General features: G+C 48.9%; 1 protein-coding gene across 6 annotated transcripts in view; it reads right to left on the bottom strand.

Annotated features, from left to right (window-relative positions):
- LOC118365503 (myosin-10) overlaps positions 1 to 14,793 on the bottom strand; it is a 96,763-nt gene that overhangs the window by 20,610 nt on the left and 61,360 nt on the right. For 3 of the 6 annotated variants that reach the window (XM_052491173.1, XM_052491174.1, XM_052491175.1), the window contains one exon: positions 13,938 to 14,110. In XM_052491173.1, coding sequence (XP_052347133.1) covers positions 13,938 to 14,110 — 173 coding nt within the window. Of the gene's footprint in view, positions 1 to 10,893; positions 13,827 to 13,937; positions 14,111 to 14,793 lie in introns of those variants that run through there. The other 3 variants (XM_052491177.1, XM_052491176.1, XM_052491178.1) reach the window with 3 other exon arrangements.

The raw sequence follows: 14,793 nt of genomic DNA, 5'->3' as shown, positions 1-14,793 counted from the left end.
CATGAAGTGGAATGACATTTATTGGATATTTCAAACTTTTGCAAAATATGCATGCATGCATGCGGGATAACCCATCCACGTTTCCCATTTCCTTCCCTGCTCTGTGTTTCAAGTCAAAATGAAACGGTTGGAGACTCAAAAACCACCGCATCACCCGAGCGTTCTTCTCTTTAGCCCTATGCATCCAGGTGAGTGGGGCATGGTCACTGATGAGGGTGAAGTGGCGCCCCAGCAGGTAGTACTTCAGGCTTTCTAGAGCCCACTTTACTGCCAGCGCCTCTCTCTCAACGACTGAGTTGTTGGTTTCCCGTGGTTCCAGCTTCCTGCTTAAAAACAGGATGGGGTGTTCCACCCCTTCTACCTCTTGGGATAGCACTGCTCCCAAGCAGACCTCTGAGGCATCCGTCTGAACCACAAACTCTTTCTCAAAGTCTGGTACCACCAGCACTGGGTTGCAGCAGAGAGCCTCCTGTTATAGTCCTAAATGCTTTGGTGGCCCTTTCATCCCATTTGACCATGTTTGGCCCTCTGGCTCTAGTCATGTCGGTAAGTGGGGAGGCCACTGTGGTATAACTTGGGATGAACTTCCGGTAGTAACCGGTCAGCCCTAGGAAGGCTCGGATCTGCTTCTTATTTACTGGTTTCGGCCATTCTCTAATTGCCTTCACCTTCTTATGTTGGGGTTTGATTAACCCTCTTCCCACAGTGTATCCCACAATGTATCCCAGATACTCTGTTTCCTCTAACCCCACATAACACTTGGCAGGGTTTGCCGTGAGCCCTGCCTTTCTAAGGGCATCTAACACTGCCTGTACCCGGGGGATTCCCAATCTGGGCTGTAGATCCCCACGTCATCTAAATAAGCTGCGGCGTATGCTTTGTGCGGTTTTAGGACTTTGTCCATGAGCCGTTGAAAGGTGGCTGGGGCCCCGTGTAAGCCGAATGGCATGACGGTGTATTGAAACAAACCGTCAGGTGTTGCAAAGGCTGTCTTTTCTTTGACCCTGGGGGTCAGAAGAATTTGCCAGTACCCTTTTGTCAGATCAAGGGTCGTAATGTACCGAGCATGACCAATTTTCTCCAGTAGTTCATCTACTCGGGGCATGGGGTAGGCATCAAACTTCGAGATTTCATTTACCTTCCGAAAGTCGTTACAGAACCGCAAAGACCCATCGGGCTTGGAGACCATCACAATTGGGCTAGACCACTCACTATGTGACTCTTCGACCACTCCAGCTGTCAACATTTTCTCAGTCTCTGCTCTAATCGCGGCTTGTCGAGCCTCGGGTACCCGATATGGCCACATACTCACTTTTCTCCCTGGTAGGAAACGATATCATGAGCCGTAACCTCAGTTCGGCCAGGTACCTCTGAAAACACATCTGTTTTTCTGGATCAGGGTCTTTACTTCCTGTACTTGCGCTGGGGACAGAGTGGGTGAAATATTTACTTCGGCTGTCTCCTGAATGTGTGTGGGGTATGTGACCATTAGTGTTTCTCTCTCTCTCCATGCTTTTAACAGGTTTATGTGATAAATCTGTTCCTGGGGCCGTCGACCTGGCTGTCGGATCCGATAATTGACTTCTCCTATTCTCTCCAGTACTTCATATGGTCCTTTCCATGTGGCTAGTAGTTTACACTCTACCGTGGGGATCAGCACTAACACCTTACCTCTCGGTTGAAATTCCCTCAGGGTAGTCTGCCGGTTGTGTGCCGCTGGTGTACTTGTGTTTGTCTCATGTGCTCTCTGACGATGGGCATGACTGTGGCTATCCTGTCTTGCATTGCCGTGACGTGCTCTATGACACTAGTATACGGGGTGGATTGGTGCTCCCAGGTTTCCCGGGCGATGTCTAAGATTCCCCGGGGATGCCTCCCAAATACCAGCTCAAAGGGAGAAAACCCCAGCGAGGCTTGAGGAACCTCTCTAATGGCAAACATCAGATACGGCAACATGCAATCCCAGTTTTTCCCATCCTTTTCGATTACCTTCCTGAGCATTGACTTCAGGGTTCGGTTGAATCTCTCAACCAGCCCGTCCGTCTGAGGATGGTAAACCGATGTCCTCAACTGTTTCACCTGCCACAGTTTACAAAGGTCCGCCATAAGGCGGGACATAAAGGGGGTCCCCTGGTCGGTAAGGATCTCCTTTGGAACCCCTACTCTGGTGAACAAGAGCACTAATTCCTTTGCGATATTTTTGGAATTCATTGTCCGAAGGGGAATGGCTTCTGGGTAGCGAGTGGCATAATCTAGAATGACCAGAATGTATTGGTGCCCTCTGGCGGATTTGGGTAGTGGGCCCACTAAATCCATTGCTATCCTCTCAAATGGCGTTTTGATTATGGGGAGTGGCACTAACGGGCTTCTAAAAGCTGGTCGGGGAGCTGTTAACTGGCACTCCGGGCACTCTCCACAATGTCGAGCCACTTCAGCTTGAATTCCTGGCCAGTAAAACCTCCTTACAATCCGGTCTCGGGTTTTATCGATACCAAGGTGTCCACCCAGAATGTGCCCATGAGCTACATATCTGCCACTTATCACTCGACCCCCTTCTTTGCCACACTGTGTACACCTTAAAAATGCACTATGCAGAATTCGCCTAATTTCTGTTTGTGTCAAAACAAGCAGTCATTGTGTAGAGAATCCATAACCACCGTTGATAGACCAGGTAGGACATTGTGTTACTGACATCATGCAGAACATCCTCTCATGAAACAGGACTGTTGAGGAAAGCAAGTCGGAAGCTGAAGTTAAGAGTATATTTGTTGATGGGTTTCCACTTCACTTTCTGGTTTGTATTTACACTATATTTGATATACCCCCACCAGTTTCAAATTCCTCTGACCAGCTAGAGAAACCAGCTGACAGTGAGAAAAAGCAGCAGGCAGCCACTGTGGTGAGGAGAGAGAGAGAGAGAGAGAGAGAGAGAGAGAGAGAGAGAGAGAGAGAGAGAGAGAGAGAAAATAAGTAACAGATAATTAGATCCAGTTGAGATAGTGGGCGATACAAGATAAGGCGGTTATAGAAGGCACCCCTATCCTGTAGACAAAATAACTATCCTATTATTAAATGTGTTTCCTTACAGCGACACCAGCCAGACAATATCTACAAATTGTCAAGTGTGATCTCACATCTGGGAGACAACATGTATACGGGTATGCAGGCATGCAGGTATGCAGGCACGCAGGTATGCAGGCACGCACACACAATTATGAAAGCTTAATGTACACTCTATTTTGTTTCCCTTGTTCCCTAGGCCACTACATCAGTGATGTTTTGGACAGCCGTGGCAGTGGGTGGCTCTGTCTGGATGACGCACATGTCTTGAGGACAGATGAGGCCACTGTGCTGAAGGCGATTGCACAGACTGCCTACATCCTGTTCTATGTCTGCAGGTAAGGCTCTAGGCCACAAATTTGAGAAAAATGTCACAAATGGAGTCAATGACGACAATGAGTCATCAAGAGAAAAAAAGTGTTCACCAAAGCTAGAAAGATGATTTATTAAGAGGGCTGGTGAGAGTTATCCCTTTAACCTGTAATCCCTCTGTATGTGTTGTTTTTCAGACATTGTGTCACACCCTGACCTTAGTATTCTTTGTTTTCCTTGTTATTTTGGTTAGGTCAGGGTGTGACATGGGTGATGTATGTGTTTTTGTCTTATCTAGGGTCTTTTGTATGTTTTTGGGGCTGTTTCCTTTCTAGGTAAATTGTACGTCTATGGTTGGTTCTCAATTAGAGACAGCTGTGTATCGTTGTCTCTGATTGGGAACCATATTTAGGCAGCCATATTCTGTGGGCATTTTGTTGGTGATTTTTTATGTCTATGTTAGTTTCTTGTGTCAGCACAATTCTTATTATAGCGTCACGGTCGTTATTTGTTTATTGTTTTGTATTCAGTGTTCAGTGCTTTCTTTAATTAAAACATCATCATGAACATATACCACGCTGCATTTTGGTCCGCTTCTTACGACGATCGTGACAGAATCACCCACCACAACAGGACCAAGCAGCGTGGTGACAGGCAGTGGCAGCAGGATCAGTGTAAACAGGACTTATGGACTTGGGAGCGAGATCTGGACGAGGTCACTACTTGGGAGGAGATAGACAGGTGGGCGGCCGACCCAGGGAGAGTGCCGGAACCCTCCTGGGATTCTCTGTGAGCAGTGTGAGGAGGGATACCGGCGAATGGAATCATCACGGCGGCACGGTAGGAAGCCCGAGAGGCAGCCCCAAAAATGTATTGGGGGGAGGCACACGGGGAGTGTGGCTAAGGCAGGTTGGAGTCCTGTGCCAGCTTCCCGTGCTTACCGGAGTGAGCGAGGGCGTTGTACTGGTCAGGCACCGTGTTATGCGGTGGAGCGCACGGTGTCCCGAGTACGCGTGCTTAGCCCGGTGCGGTACATTCCAGCTCCTCGTATCGGCCGGGCTAGGTTGAGCATCGAGCCAGGTGCCATGAAGCCTGCTCTACGCATCTGGTCTCCAGTGCGTCTCCTTGGGCCGGCATACATGGCACCAGCCTTACGCATGGTGTCCCCGGTTCGCCTGCACAGCCCAGTGCGGGCTATTCCACCTTACCGCACTGGGCGGGCTACGGGAGCATTCAACCAGGTAAGGTTGGGAAGGCTCAGTGCTCGAGACCTCCAGTATGCCTTCTCGGGCCGATCTTTTCCGGTGCCATCTCCACGCACCAGCCCTCTGGTGGCAGCCCCTCGCACCAGGCTTCAGGGGCGCGTCCAGAGCCCAGTACTCCCTGTTCCTCCTCTCCGCACTCGCCCTGAGGTGCGTGTCCTCGGCCCAGTACCACCAGTGCCGGCACCACGCACCAGGCCTACAGTGCGCCTCGTCTGTTCAGCGCCGCCAGAGCTTTCCTCCTGTCCTGAGCCGCCAGAGTCTCCCGTCTGTTCTGAGCAGCCAGAGTCTCCAGTCTGTTCTGAGCCTCCAGAGTCGGCAATCTGTTTTGAGCCTCCAGAGTCGCCAGTCTGTTCTGAGCCTCCAGTGCCGCCAGTCTGTTCCAGTCTGCAAGGAGCCGCCAGTGCGCCTGTCTGCAAGGAGCCACCAGAGCCGCCAGTCTGCCAGGAGCCGCCAGAGCCACCAGTCAGCCAGGAGCCTCCAGAGCCGCTAGTCTGTTCTGAGCCTCCAGAGTCGCCAGTCTGCAAGGAGCCGCCAGTGCCGCCTGTCTGCAAGGAGCCACCAGAGCCGCCAGTCTGCCAGGAGCCGCCAGTCAGCCAGGAGCCGCCAGAGCTGCCAGCCAGCCAGGAACCGCCAGTCAGCCAGGAGCCACCAGAGCCGGCAATCAGCCAGGATCCGCCAGAGCCGCCAGTCAGCCAGGATCCGCCAGAGCCGCCAGTCAGCCAGGATCCGCCAGGATCCGCCAGAGTCTTCAGCCAGTCCGGAGCTGCCCTTCAGTCTGGAGCTGCCCCTCAGACCTGAGCTGCCCCTCAGTCCTGAGCTGCCCCTCAGCCCAGAGCTGCCCCTCAGTCCTGAGCTGCCCCTCAGACCTGAGCTGCCCCTCAGTCCTGAGCTGCCCCTCAGTCCGGTGCTGCCCCTGTCCGGAGCTGCCACTCATCCAGTGGGGCCCTTTAGTTGGGTCGCTGTTCCTAGGAGAACACAAAAGTGGACTAAGACTATGGTGGAGTGGGGTGGGGTGGGGGGGGGGTACTGTCACACCCTGACCTTAGCATTCTTTGTTTTCCTTGTTATTTTGGTTAGGTCAGGGTGTGATATGGGTGATGTATGTGTTTTTGTCTTGTCTAGGGTTTTTTGTATGTTTATGGGGCTGTATCCTTTCCAGGTAAATTGTATGTCTATGGTTGCCTAGATTGGATCTCAATTAGAGGCAGCTGTGTATCGTTGTCACTGATTGGGAACCATATTTAGGCAGCCATATTCTGTGGGTATTTTGTGGGTGATTGTCTATGTTAGTTGCTTGTGTCAGCACAGTTCTTACTACAGCTTCACGGTCGTTATTCGTTCATTGTTTTGTATTCAGTGTTCAGTGCTTTCTTTAATTAAAACATCATGAATAAAGTATTTTGGTCTGCTTCTTACGACAATCCTGACACATTGTATGTACATGTAAGATCTCACTGTAATTTCTCATTGTAGTGGAGCAGGTGAAGGAGACCAGGCCCCTCACTACCAGGAGAAGCATCAATAAAACCCATCATTAAACTCAGGGAGAGGCACAGTGCTCAGGGACCACCTGGAGTAGCACCTACCACACACGAAGAAACATCAGATCAATCAAATTAGGCTGCCCTACACCACCATAAAGCTGCTCTAGACCACCATCAGTCTGCCCTACACCACCATCAAGCTGCCCTAGACCACCATCAAGCTGCCCTACACCACCATCAACTGCCTTAGACCATCATAAAACTGCTCTAGACCACCATCAGTCTGCCCTACACCACCATCAAGCTGCCCTAGACCACCATCAAGCTGCCCTACACCACCATCAAATTGCCCTAGACCACCATCAAGCTTCCCTAGACCACCATCAAGCTGTCCTAGACCACCATCAAGCTGCCCTTGACCACCATCAAAAGCTGCCCTAGACCACCATTAAGCTGCCCTAGACCACCATCAAGCCTCCCTACACCACCATCAAGCCTTCCTACACCACCATCAAGCCTCCCTACACCACCATCAAGCCTCCCTACACCACCATCAAGCTGCCCTACACCACCATCAAGCTGCCCTACACCACCATCAAGCCTCCCTACACCACCATCAAGCCTCCCTACACCACCATCAAGCTGCCCTACACCACCATCAAGCTTCCCTACACCACCATCAAGCTGCCCTACACCACCATCAAGCTGCCCTAGACCACCATCAAGCTGCCCTAGACCACCATCAAGCTGCCCTAGACCACCATCAAGCTGCCCTAGACCACCATCAAGCTGCCCTAGACCACCATCAAGCTGCCCTAGACCACCATCAAGCTGCCCTATACCACCATCAAGCTGCCCTAGACCACCATCAAGCTGCCCTACACCACCATCAAGCCTGACCCTAGACCACCATCAAGCTGTCCTAGACCACCATCAAGCTGCCCTACACCACCATCAAAAGCTGCCCTAGACCACCATCAAGCTGCCCTAGACCACCATCAAGCCTCCCTACACCACCATCAAGCTGCCCTACACCACCATCAAGCTCCCTACCCACCATCACCACCACCATCAGCTGCATACACCACCATCAAGCTGCCCTAGACCACCATCAAGCTGCCACCACCATCAAGCTGCCCTACACCACCATCAAGCCTCCCTACACCACCATCAAGCTGCCCTAGACCACCATCAAGCTGCCCTACACCACCATCAAGCTGCCCTAGACCACCATCAAGCTGCCCTAGACCACCATCAAGCTGCCCTAGACCACCATCAAGCTGCCCTAGACCACCATCAAGCTGCCCTAGACCACCATCAAGCTGCCCTATACCACCATCAAGCTGCCCTAGACCACCATCAAGCTGCCCTAGACCACCATCAAGCTGCCCTACACCACCATCAAGCTGCCCTAGACCACCATCAAGCTGCCCTACACCACCATCAAGCTTCCCTACACCACCATCAAGCTGCCCTATACCACCATCAAGCTGCCCTAGACCACCATCAAGCTGCCCTATACCACCATCAAGCTGCCCTACACCACCATCAAGCTGCCCTACACCACCATCAAGCTGCCCTACACCACCATCAAGCTGTCCTACACCACCATCAAGCTGCCCTACACCACCATCAAGCTGCCCTACACCACCATCAAGCTGCCCTAGACCACCATCAAGCTGTCCTACACCACCATCAAGCTGTCCTACACCACCATCAAGCTGCCCTACACCACCATCAAGCTGCCCTACACCACCATCAAGCTGTCCTACACCACCATCAAGCTGTCCTACACCACCATCAAGCTGTCCTACACCACCATCAAGCTGTCCTACACCACCATCAAGCTGCCCTACACCACCATCAAGCTGTCCTACACCACCATCAAGCTGTCCTACACCACCATCAAGCTGCCCTACACCACCATCAAGCTGCCTAGACCACCATCAAGCTGCCCTATTGTCCCACCATCAAGCTGCCCTACACCACCATCAAGCTGCCCTACACCACCATCAAGCTGCTGCCCACCATCAAGCACCACCATCAAGCTGCCCTAGACCACCATCAAGCTGCCCTAGACCACCATCAAGCTGCCCTACACCACCATCAAGCTGCCCTACACCACCATCAAGCTGCCCTAGTCCACCATCAACCACCATCAGACCTAGACCACCATCAAGCTGCCCTAGACCACCATCAATGACTATCCTAGACCACCATCAAGCTGCCCTAAACCCTAGACACCAAGCTCCCTAGACCACCAGAACAGCAGGCTGCCCAAGACCACCAGAACACCAGGCCGCCCTAGACCACCTGGACATCAGGCTGCCCTAGACCACCAAAGTTGCCTACACCACCAAGCATGTGCCCACTCTAGGCCATCTACTGTATGTTTACAATTATATAGATATAAAAGATCCACCAGGACATCAGGCTGCCCAAATGTTCAATTACTGACATGGTTGTCACGCCCTGAACAAAGTATTTTGTGTTTATCTTCATGACCAGGACAGGGTGTGGCCACCAGGTTTTTAGACACCAGGTAGATAGGGATTGCCCTAGTGGGGTGACTTGCAAAGTCCATGGCTGTCTGGACCTCAAACACCAGGTGTTTATATCGAACAATTGGGAACATCAGGCAGCCATATTCCACCTTGACATGGGTGATTGTCCTTAGTGTCTTTGTTCCAGGCTGCCTAGTTGACACAAGAAGAAACAGTTTACACCACAAAGTTTGTATTTACGTTCTTTGTTTTGTAGTGTTTGTGTTAATTATATAAATGTTCAAAACATGGATCGCAATCTACACAAAATGTTCTCCTTCACACCTAGAAAACCATTACAATGGTAGTGAATAAATGTACCTACAGTGCATTCAGAAAGTATTCAGATCCCTTGACTTGTTCCACATTTAAGTTACAGCCTTATTCTAAAATTGATTAATTTATTTTTTTATCTTCTTCTCATCAATCTACCCCATAATGACAGCAAAACAGGTTTTTAGATTTTTTTGCAAATTTATCAAGAAAACATAAAGCTAAACTATCACATTTACATAAGAATTCAGACCCTTTACTCAGAACTTTGTTGAAGCACTTTTGGCAGCGATTACAGCCTCAAGTTTTCTTGGGTATGACGCTATAAGCTTAGCACATCTGTATTTGGGGAGTTTCTCTCATTCTTCTCTGCAGATCCTCTCAAGCTCTGTCGGGTTGGATGGGGAGCATCGCTGCACAGCTATTTTCAGGGAGATGTTCGATCAGGTTCAAGTCCGGGCTCTGGCTGGGCCACTCAAGGACATTCAGAGACTTGTCCCCAAGCCACCCCTGCGTTGTCTTGTTGGAAGGTGAACCTTCGCCCCAGTCTGAGATCCTGAACGCTCTGGAGCTGGTTTTCATCAAGCATCTCTCTGTACTGTGCCGTTCATCTTTCCCTCGATTCTGACTAGTCAACCAGTCCCTGCTGCTGAAAAAGATCCCCACAGCATGATGCTGCCACCACCATGCTTCACCGTAGAAATGGTGCCAGGTTTCCTCCAGACATGGCGCTTGGCATTCAGGCCAAAGAGTTCAATCTTGGTTTCATCAGATCAGAGAATCTTGATTCTCATAGTCTGAGAGTCTTTAGGTGGCTTTTGGCAAACTCCAAGCGTGCTGTCATGTGCCTTTTACTGAGAAGTGGCTTCAGTCTGGCCACTCTACCATAAAGACCTGATTGGTGGAGTGCTGCAGAGATGGTTGTCCTTCTGGAGGTTTCTCTAATCTCTACAGAGGAACTCTGGAGTTCTGTCATAGTGACCATTAGGTTCCTGATAGCTCAGTTTGGTCAGGCGGCCAGCTCTAGGAGTCTTTGGGGCTCCAAACTTCTTCCATTTAGGAATGATGGAGGACAATTCCTTCGACCTCATGGTTTGGTTTTTGTTCTGACATGCACTGTGAACTGGGACCTTATATAGACAGGTGTGTGCCTTTCCAAATCATGTACAAGCATGTACAAGCATTTCTGTTTTTTATTTTGTATAAATTTGCTACGTCTAAAAACCTGACTTCACTTTGTCATTATGGGGTATTGTGTGTAGATTGATGATTTTTTTTATATCCATTTTGAATAAGACTGTAACGTAACAAAATGTGGAAAAAGTTAAGGGGTGTGAATACGTTCTGAATGCACTGTATAAGAGGCAATCTCTATCATTTATTCATGTTGGGTAAAAAGAGTAAAAAGTTCATATTACAACAATATTGTGTGTCTGTGCACAGTCTATCTACGCACTCCCTCAGGGTTTTAATGTAACCACAAATACAATGAAGTAAGGGAACAATGAATGGTGCACTGGTGGTACTGGGCCGAGGACACGCACCTCAGGGCGAGTGCGGGGAGGAGAAACAGGGAGTACTGGGCTCTGGACACGCACAGGAAGCCTGGTGCGGGGGGCTGCCACCGGAGGGCTGGTGCGTGTAGGTGGCACTGGATAGACCGGACCGTGCAGGTGCACTGGAGCTCTTGAGCACTGAGCCTGCCCAACCTTACCTGGCTCGATGCCCACTCTGCACCCGCACTGGAGACAGCGTGCACTCCACAGCATAACACGGTGCCTGCCCGGTCTCTCTCACTCTCCAGTAAGCACAGGAAGTTGGCGCAGGTCTCCTACCTGGCGTCGCCACACTCCCTGTGTGCCACCCCCAAGAATTTTTGGGGGCTGACTCTCGGGCTTCCTACCGTGCCGCTGTTACGGTTTTCTTCCGCTGAAGGAGAGGCGGACCAAAACGCAGCGTGGTTATTGTGATACATCTTTAATAAAGATGAAAATAGAACAATATACAAAAACAAGAAACGTGAAAAACCGAAAACAGCCCTATCTGGTGTAACCAACACAAAGACAAGAACAATCACCCACAAAACCCAACACCAAACAGGCTACCTTAACTAAATATGGTTCCCAATCAGAGACAATGACTAACACCTGCCTCTGATTGAGAACCATATCAGGCCCAAACACAGAGACAGACAAACAAGACATCCAACATAGAATGCCCACTCAGATCACACCCTGACCAAAACATAGAAACATACAAAGCAAACTAAGGTCAGGGTGTGACAGTCAAGCACACATTTGGGCTGTCTTTCTAAAAAAAGGGCCTTTGCTCCAAGTCTGACAAACCTAATTCCACACATTATCGTACACCACTTAAAGTAGATTGATATGTCAAATATAAAATGGTGGGTTATTGGACAAGGTTATATTGGTAAAGTTAACAGGGTCTTTTGCTGGTCATATACAGTTCCTTGCGAAAGTATTCGGCCCCCTTGAACTTTGCGACCTTTTGCCACATTTCAGGCTTCAAACATAGAGATATAAAACTGTATTTTTTTGTGAAGAATCAACAACAAGTGGGACACAATCATGAAGTGGAATGACATTTATAGGATATTTCAAACTTTTTTAACAAATCAAAAACTGAAAACTTGGGCGTGCAAAATTATTCAGCCCCCTTAAGTTAATACTTTGTAGCGCCACCTTTTGCTGCGATTACAGCTGAAAGTCGCTTGGGGTATGTCTCTATCAGTTTTGCACATTGAGAGACTGAAATTGTTTCCCATTCCTCCTTGCAAAACAGCTTGAGCTCAGTGAGGTTGGATGGAGAGCATTTGTGAACAGCAGTTTTCAGTTCTTTCCACAGATTCTCGATTGGATTCAGGTCTGGACTTTGACTTGGCAATTCTAACACCTGGATATGTTTATTTTTGAACCATTCCATTGTAGATTTTGCTTTATATTTTGGATCATTGTCTTGTTGGAAGACAAATCTCCATCCCAGTCTCAGGTCTTTTGCAGACTCCATCAGGTTTTCTTCCAGAATGGTCCTGTATTTGGCTCCATCCATCTTCCCATCAATTTTAACCATCTTCCCTGTCCCTGCTGAAGAAAAGCAGGCTCAAACCATGATGCTGCCACCACCGTGTTTGACAGTGGGGATGGTGTGTTCAGGGTGTTGCTTTTACGCCAAACATAACGTTTTGCATTGTTGCCAAAAAGTTCAATTTTGGTTTCATCTGACCAGAGCACCTTCTTCCACATGTTTGGTGTGTCTCCCAGGTGGCTTGTGGCAAACTTTAAACGACACTTTTAATGGATATCTTTAAGAAATGGCTTTCTTCTTGCCACTCTTCCATAAAGGCCAGATTTGTGCAATATACGACTGATTGTTGTCCTATGGACAGAGTCTCCCACCTCAGCTGTAGATCTCTGCAGTTCATCCAGAGTGATCATGGGCCTCTTGGCTGCATCTCTGATCAGTCTTCTCCTTGTATGAGCTGAAAGTTTAGAAGGACATCCAGTTCTTGGTAGATTTGCAGTGGTCTGATACTCCTTCCATTTCAATATTATCGCTTGCACAGTGCTCCTTGGGATGTTTAAAGCTTGGGAAATATTTTTGTATCCAAATCCGGGCTTTAAACTTCTTCACAACAGTATCTCGGACCTGCCTGGTGTGTTCCTTGTTCTTCATGATGCTCTCTGCGCTTTTAACGGACCTCTGAGACTATCACAGTGCAGGTGCATTCATACGGAGACTAGATTACACACAGGTGGATTGTATTTATCATCATTAGTCATTTAGGTCAACATTGGATCATTCAGAGATCTTCACTGAACTTCTGGAGAGAGTTTGCTGCACTGAAAGTAAAGGGGCTGAATAATTTTGCACGCCCAATTTTTCAGTTTTTGATTTGTTAAAAAAGTTTGAAGTTTGAAGTTTATCCAATAAAAGTCGTTCCATTTCATGATTGTGTCCCACTTGTTGTTGATTCTTCACAAAAATATACAGTTTTATATCTTTATGTTTGAAGCCTGAAATGTGGCAAAAGGTCGCAAAGTTCAAGGGGGCCGAATACTTTCGCAAGGCACTGTATATAGGGGGAATGCTGAGGCAATATGGCGTGGTACAATCTAATTTACTACAAACCTGCTACAGTTATTTTTATACTAAACTAAGTGGATTGCAGTATCTCTATGACAGTGGTGGTTTTGATGAAAACATTTCGGTGGGATCATCATTTAGGCTACGATTTAAAAATAATTCCCTTGCTTATGCTGTGCTTTGTTTTACATATCCTGGTCCAATACTGTACAATCATGAAAAACACATGTTTTTACCGACTTGTGTGCAGTCGTCCACCTGAGTGCCAGTAAACCAGCTGAAATGACAGTGGTTAATTCTAGCTAGAGGGCTGTTTGATTCTAATGGCTGTTCCAGGGAAGTAGCTTAACATCATTATGGTAAACTCCTGCTATTTGTTTTCGAGTGTCTATGCACACTCAGACACCTATGCAATTTAAATGCACTTTTATCTGCAATTGATGTTAAAAACGAATCCAAGGCTTGATGTGCGGTATATTCATATGGAGGAGATGATGGATTTGCTTGGCCCTGCAGCTTGCCATAGAGGGGTAAGGCAGAGTAGTGGGGTCCACTGCTGATGTCTGGGGTTAGGAGGACAGGGGTAAGGTTTGTGGGGGCAGAGGCCATGCTGCGTGTGGGCTGGAGGGAGCGCGTCTACTCTGGTTGGGGAGCTGCTGGCGTCTCGTTGGCATTGGCGTCCGTGGTCTTGTTTTCCACCTCATCGTCGAATAGGAGGTCGAGTGATGTTCCCTCCACCTGCAGCTGACGCCTGCCTGAGCGGCTGGAGGAGAAACTGATGGGGCCTGCAGGGGACAGAGGGGGCCAGGAGAGGATGAGAGGTATTAGTAACGAGGACCATCAATTTGGCCAATAGACACAACTGTTTGTGTGTGTGTGGGCGGGGCTCTAAATACCTGAGGCGGCTCTTGAGTGTGTTGACCTCACGGCTGAGACCCTCGCTGGCCTCAGTGGCATCGTCCAGCTCCCTCTGCAGCTTCCTGCGGTAGGCGTTGGCACGTGTGGCCTCCTCCTCAGCCTCCTCAAGCTGCCTCTTCAGCTGCTTCATGCGAGAGTTGGCCTTCTCCATCTGACCCAGCCAGGAGTCACAACAGACATCAACAATGATGAACAGTCAATACTAATACTTACAATACTCAGCAGTCCTATGGTCCAGTGGTTACTGGAAAGAACCTACTGTAGGAAAGACTCCAATCCTAAATCTTCACACCTATCCAATCCTGTCCCACCTTTGCAAGTCGTACTGAATCGGATAGAATTCCTTCTTTAGCTGTTGTGGCAAACCTCTTCAAGGTTAGGAGGGTTTGTCACAAACTAAATGGTAAACTGTCACCAAATCACCCAAGAATGAGAGTTCTTTTGAACAGGACAGTACCTGTGTGTTTGTTTCTCCGTCCTGGTCCACCCAGGCCGTAGGCGAGGTCAAGGATAGCAGGGTTCGGTACACGAATCGGGTTCTCGGTAGGTCCAGGTCCAAACACCAACAGGTAAGTCCAACACAATCCAGCTCATACACGGTAAATCCAGCCAATCTCTATAGTCTCTTTCTCTATTGTTCATAGCTCCTTCCAGCCCTCTCTCTTCCTCTTCCTGGTTTTTCTTGACCCTTTATCTGTGAGTCGGCTCCACCTTCTGGGACTTGTAGTTTTGGCGGGCGGCCATTTTGTGATCTGTAGTTCTGACAGGGGTGGCCATTTTAGTGATCGGGCAGAGCACGTTTATTAGTTCTGCTCTCACATATCTGCCACTTAT

Source organism: Oncorhynchus keta, chromosome 32, assembly GCF_023373465.1.
Source record: "Oncorhynchus keta strain PuntledgeMale-10-30-2019 chromosome 32, Oket_V2, whole genome shotgun sequence".
Taxonomy (NCBI): Eukaryota; Metazoa; Chordata; class Actinopteri; order Salmoniformes; family Salmonidae; genus Oncorhynchus; species Oncorhynchus keta.
This window is presented reverse-complemented; position numbering and strand designations above follow the sequence as displayed.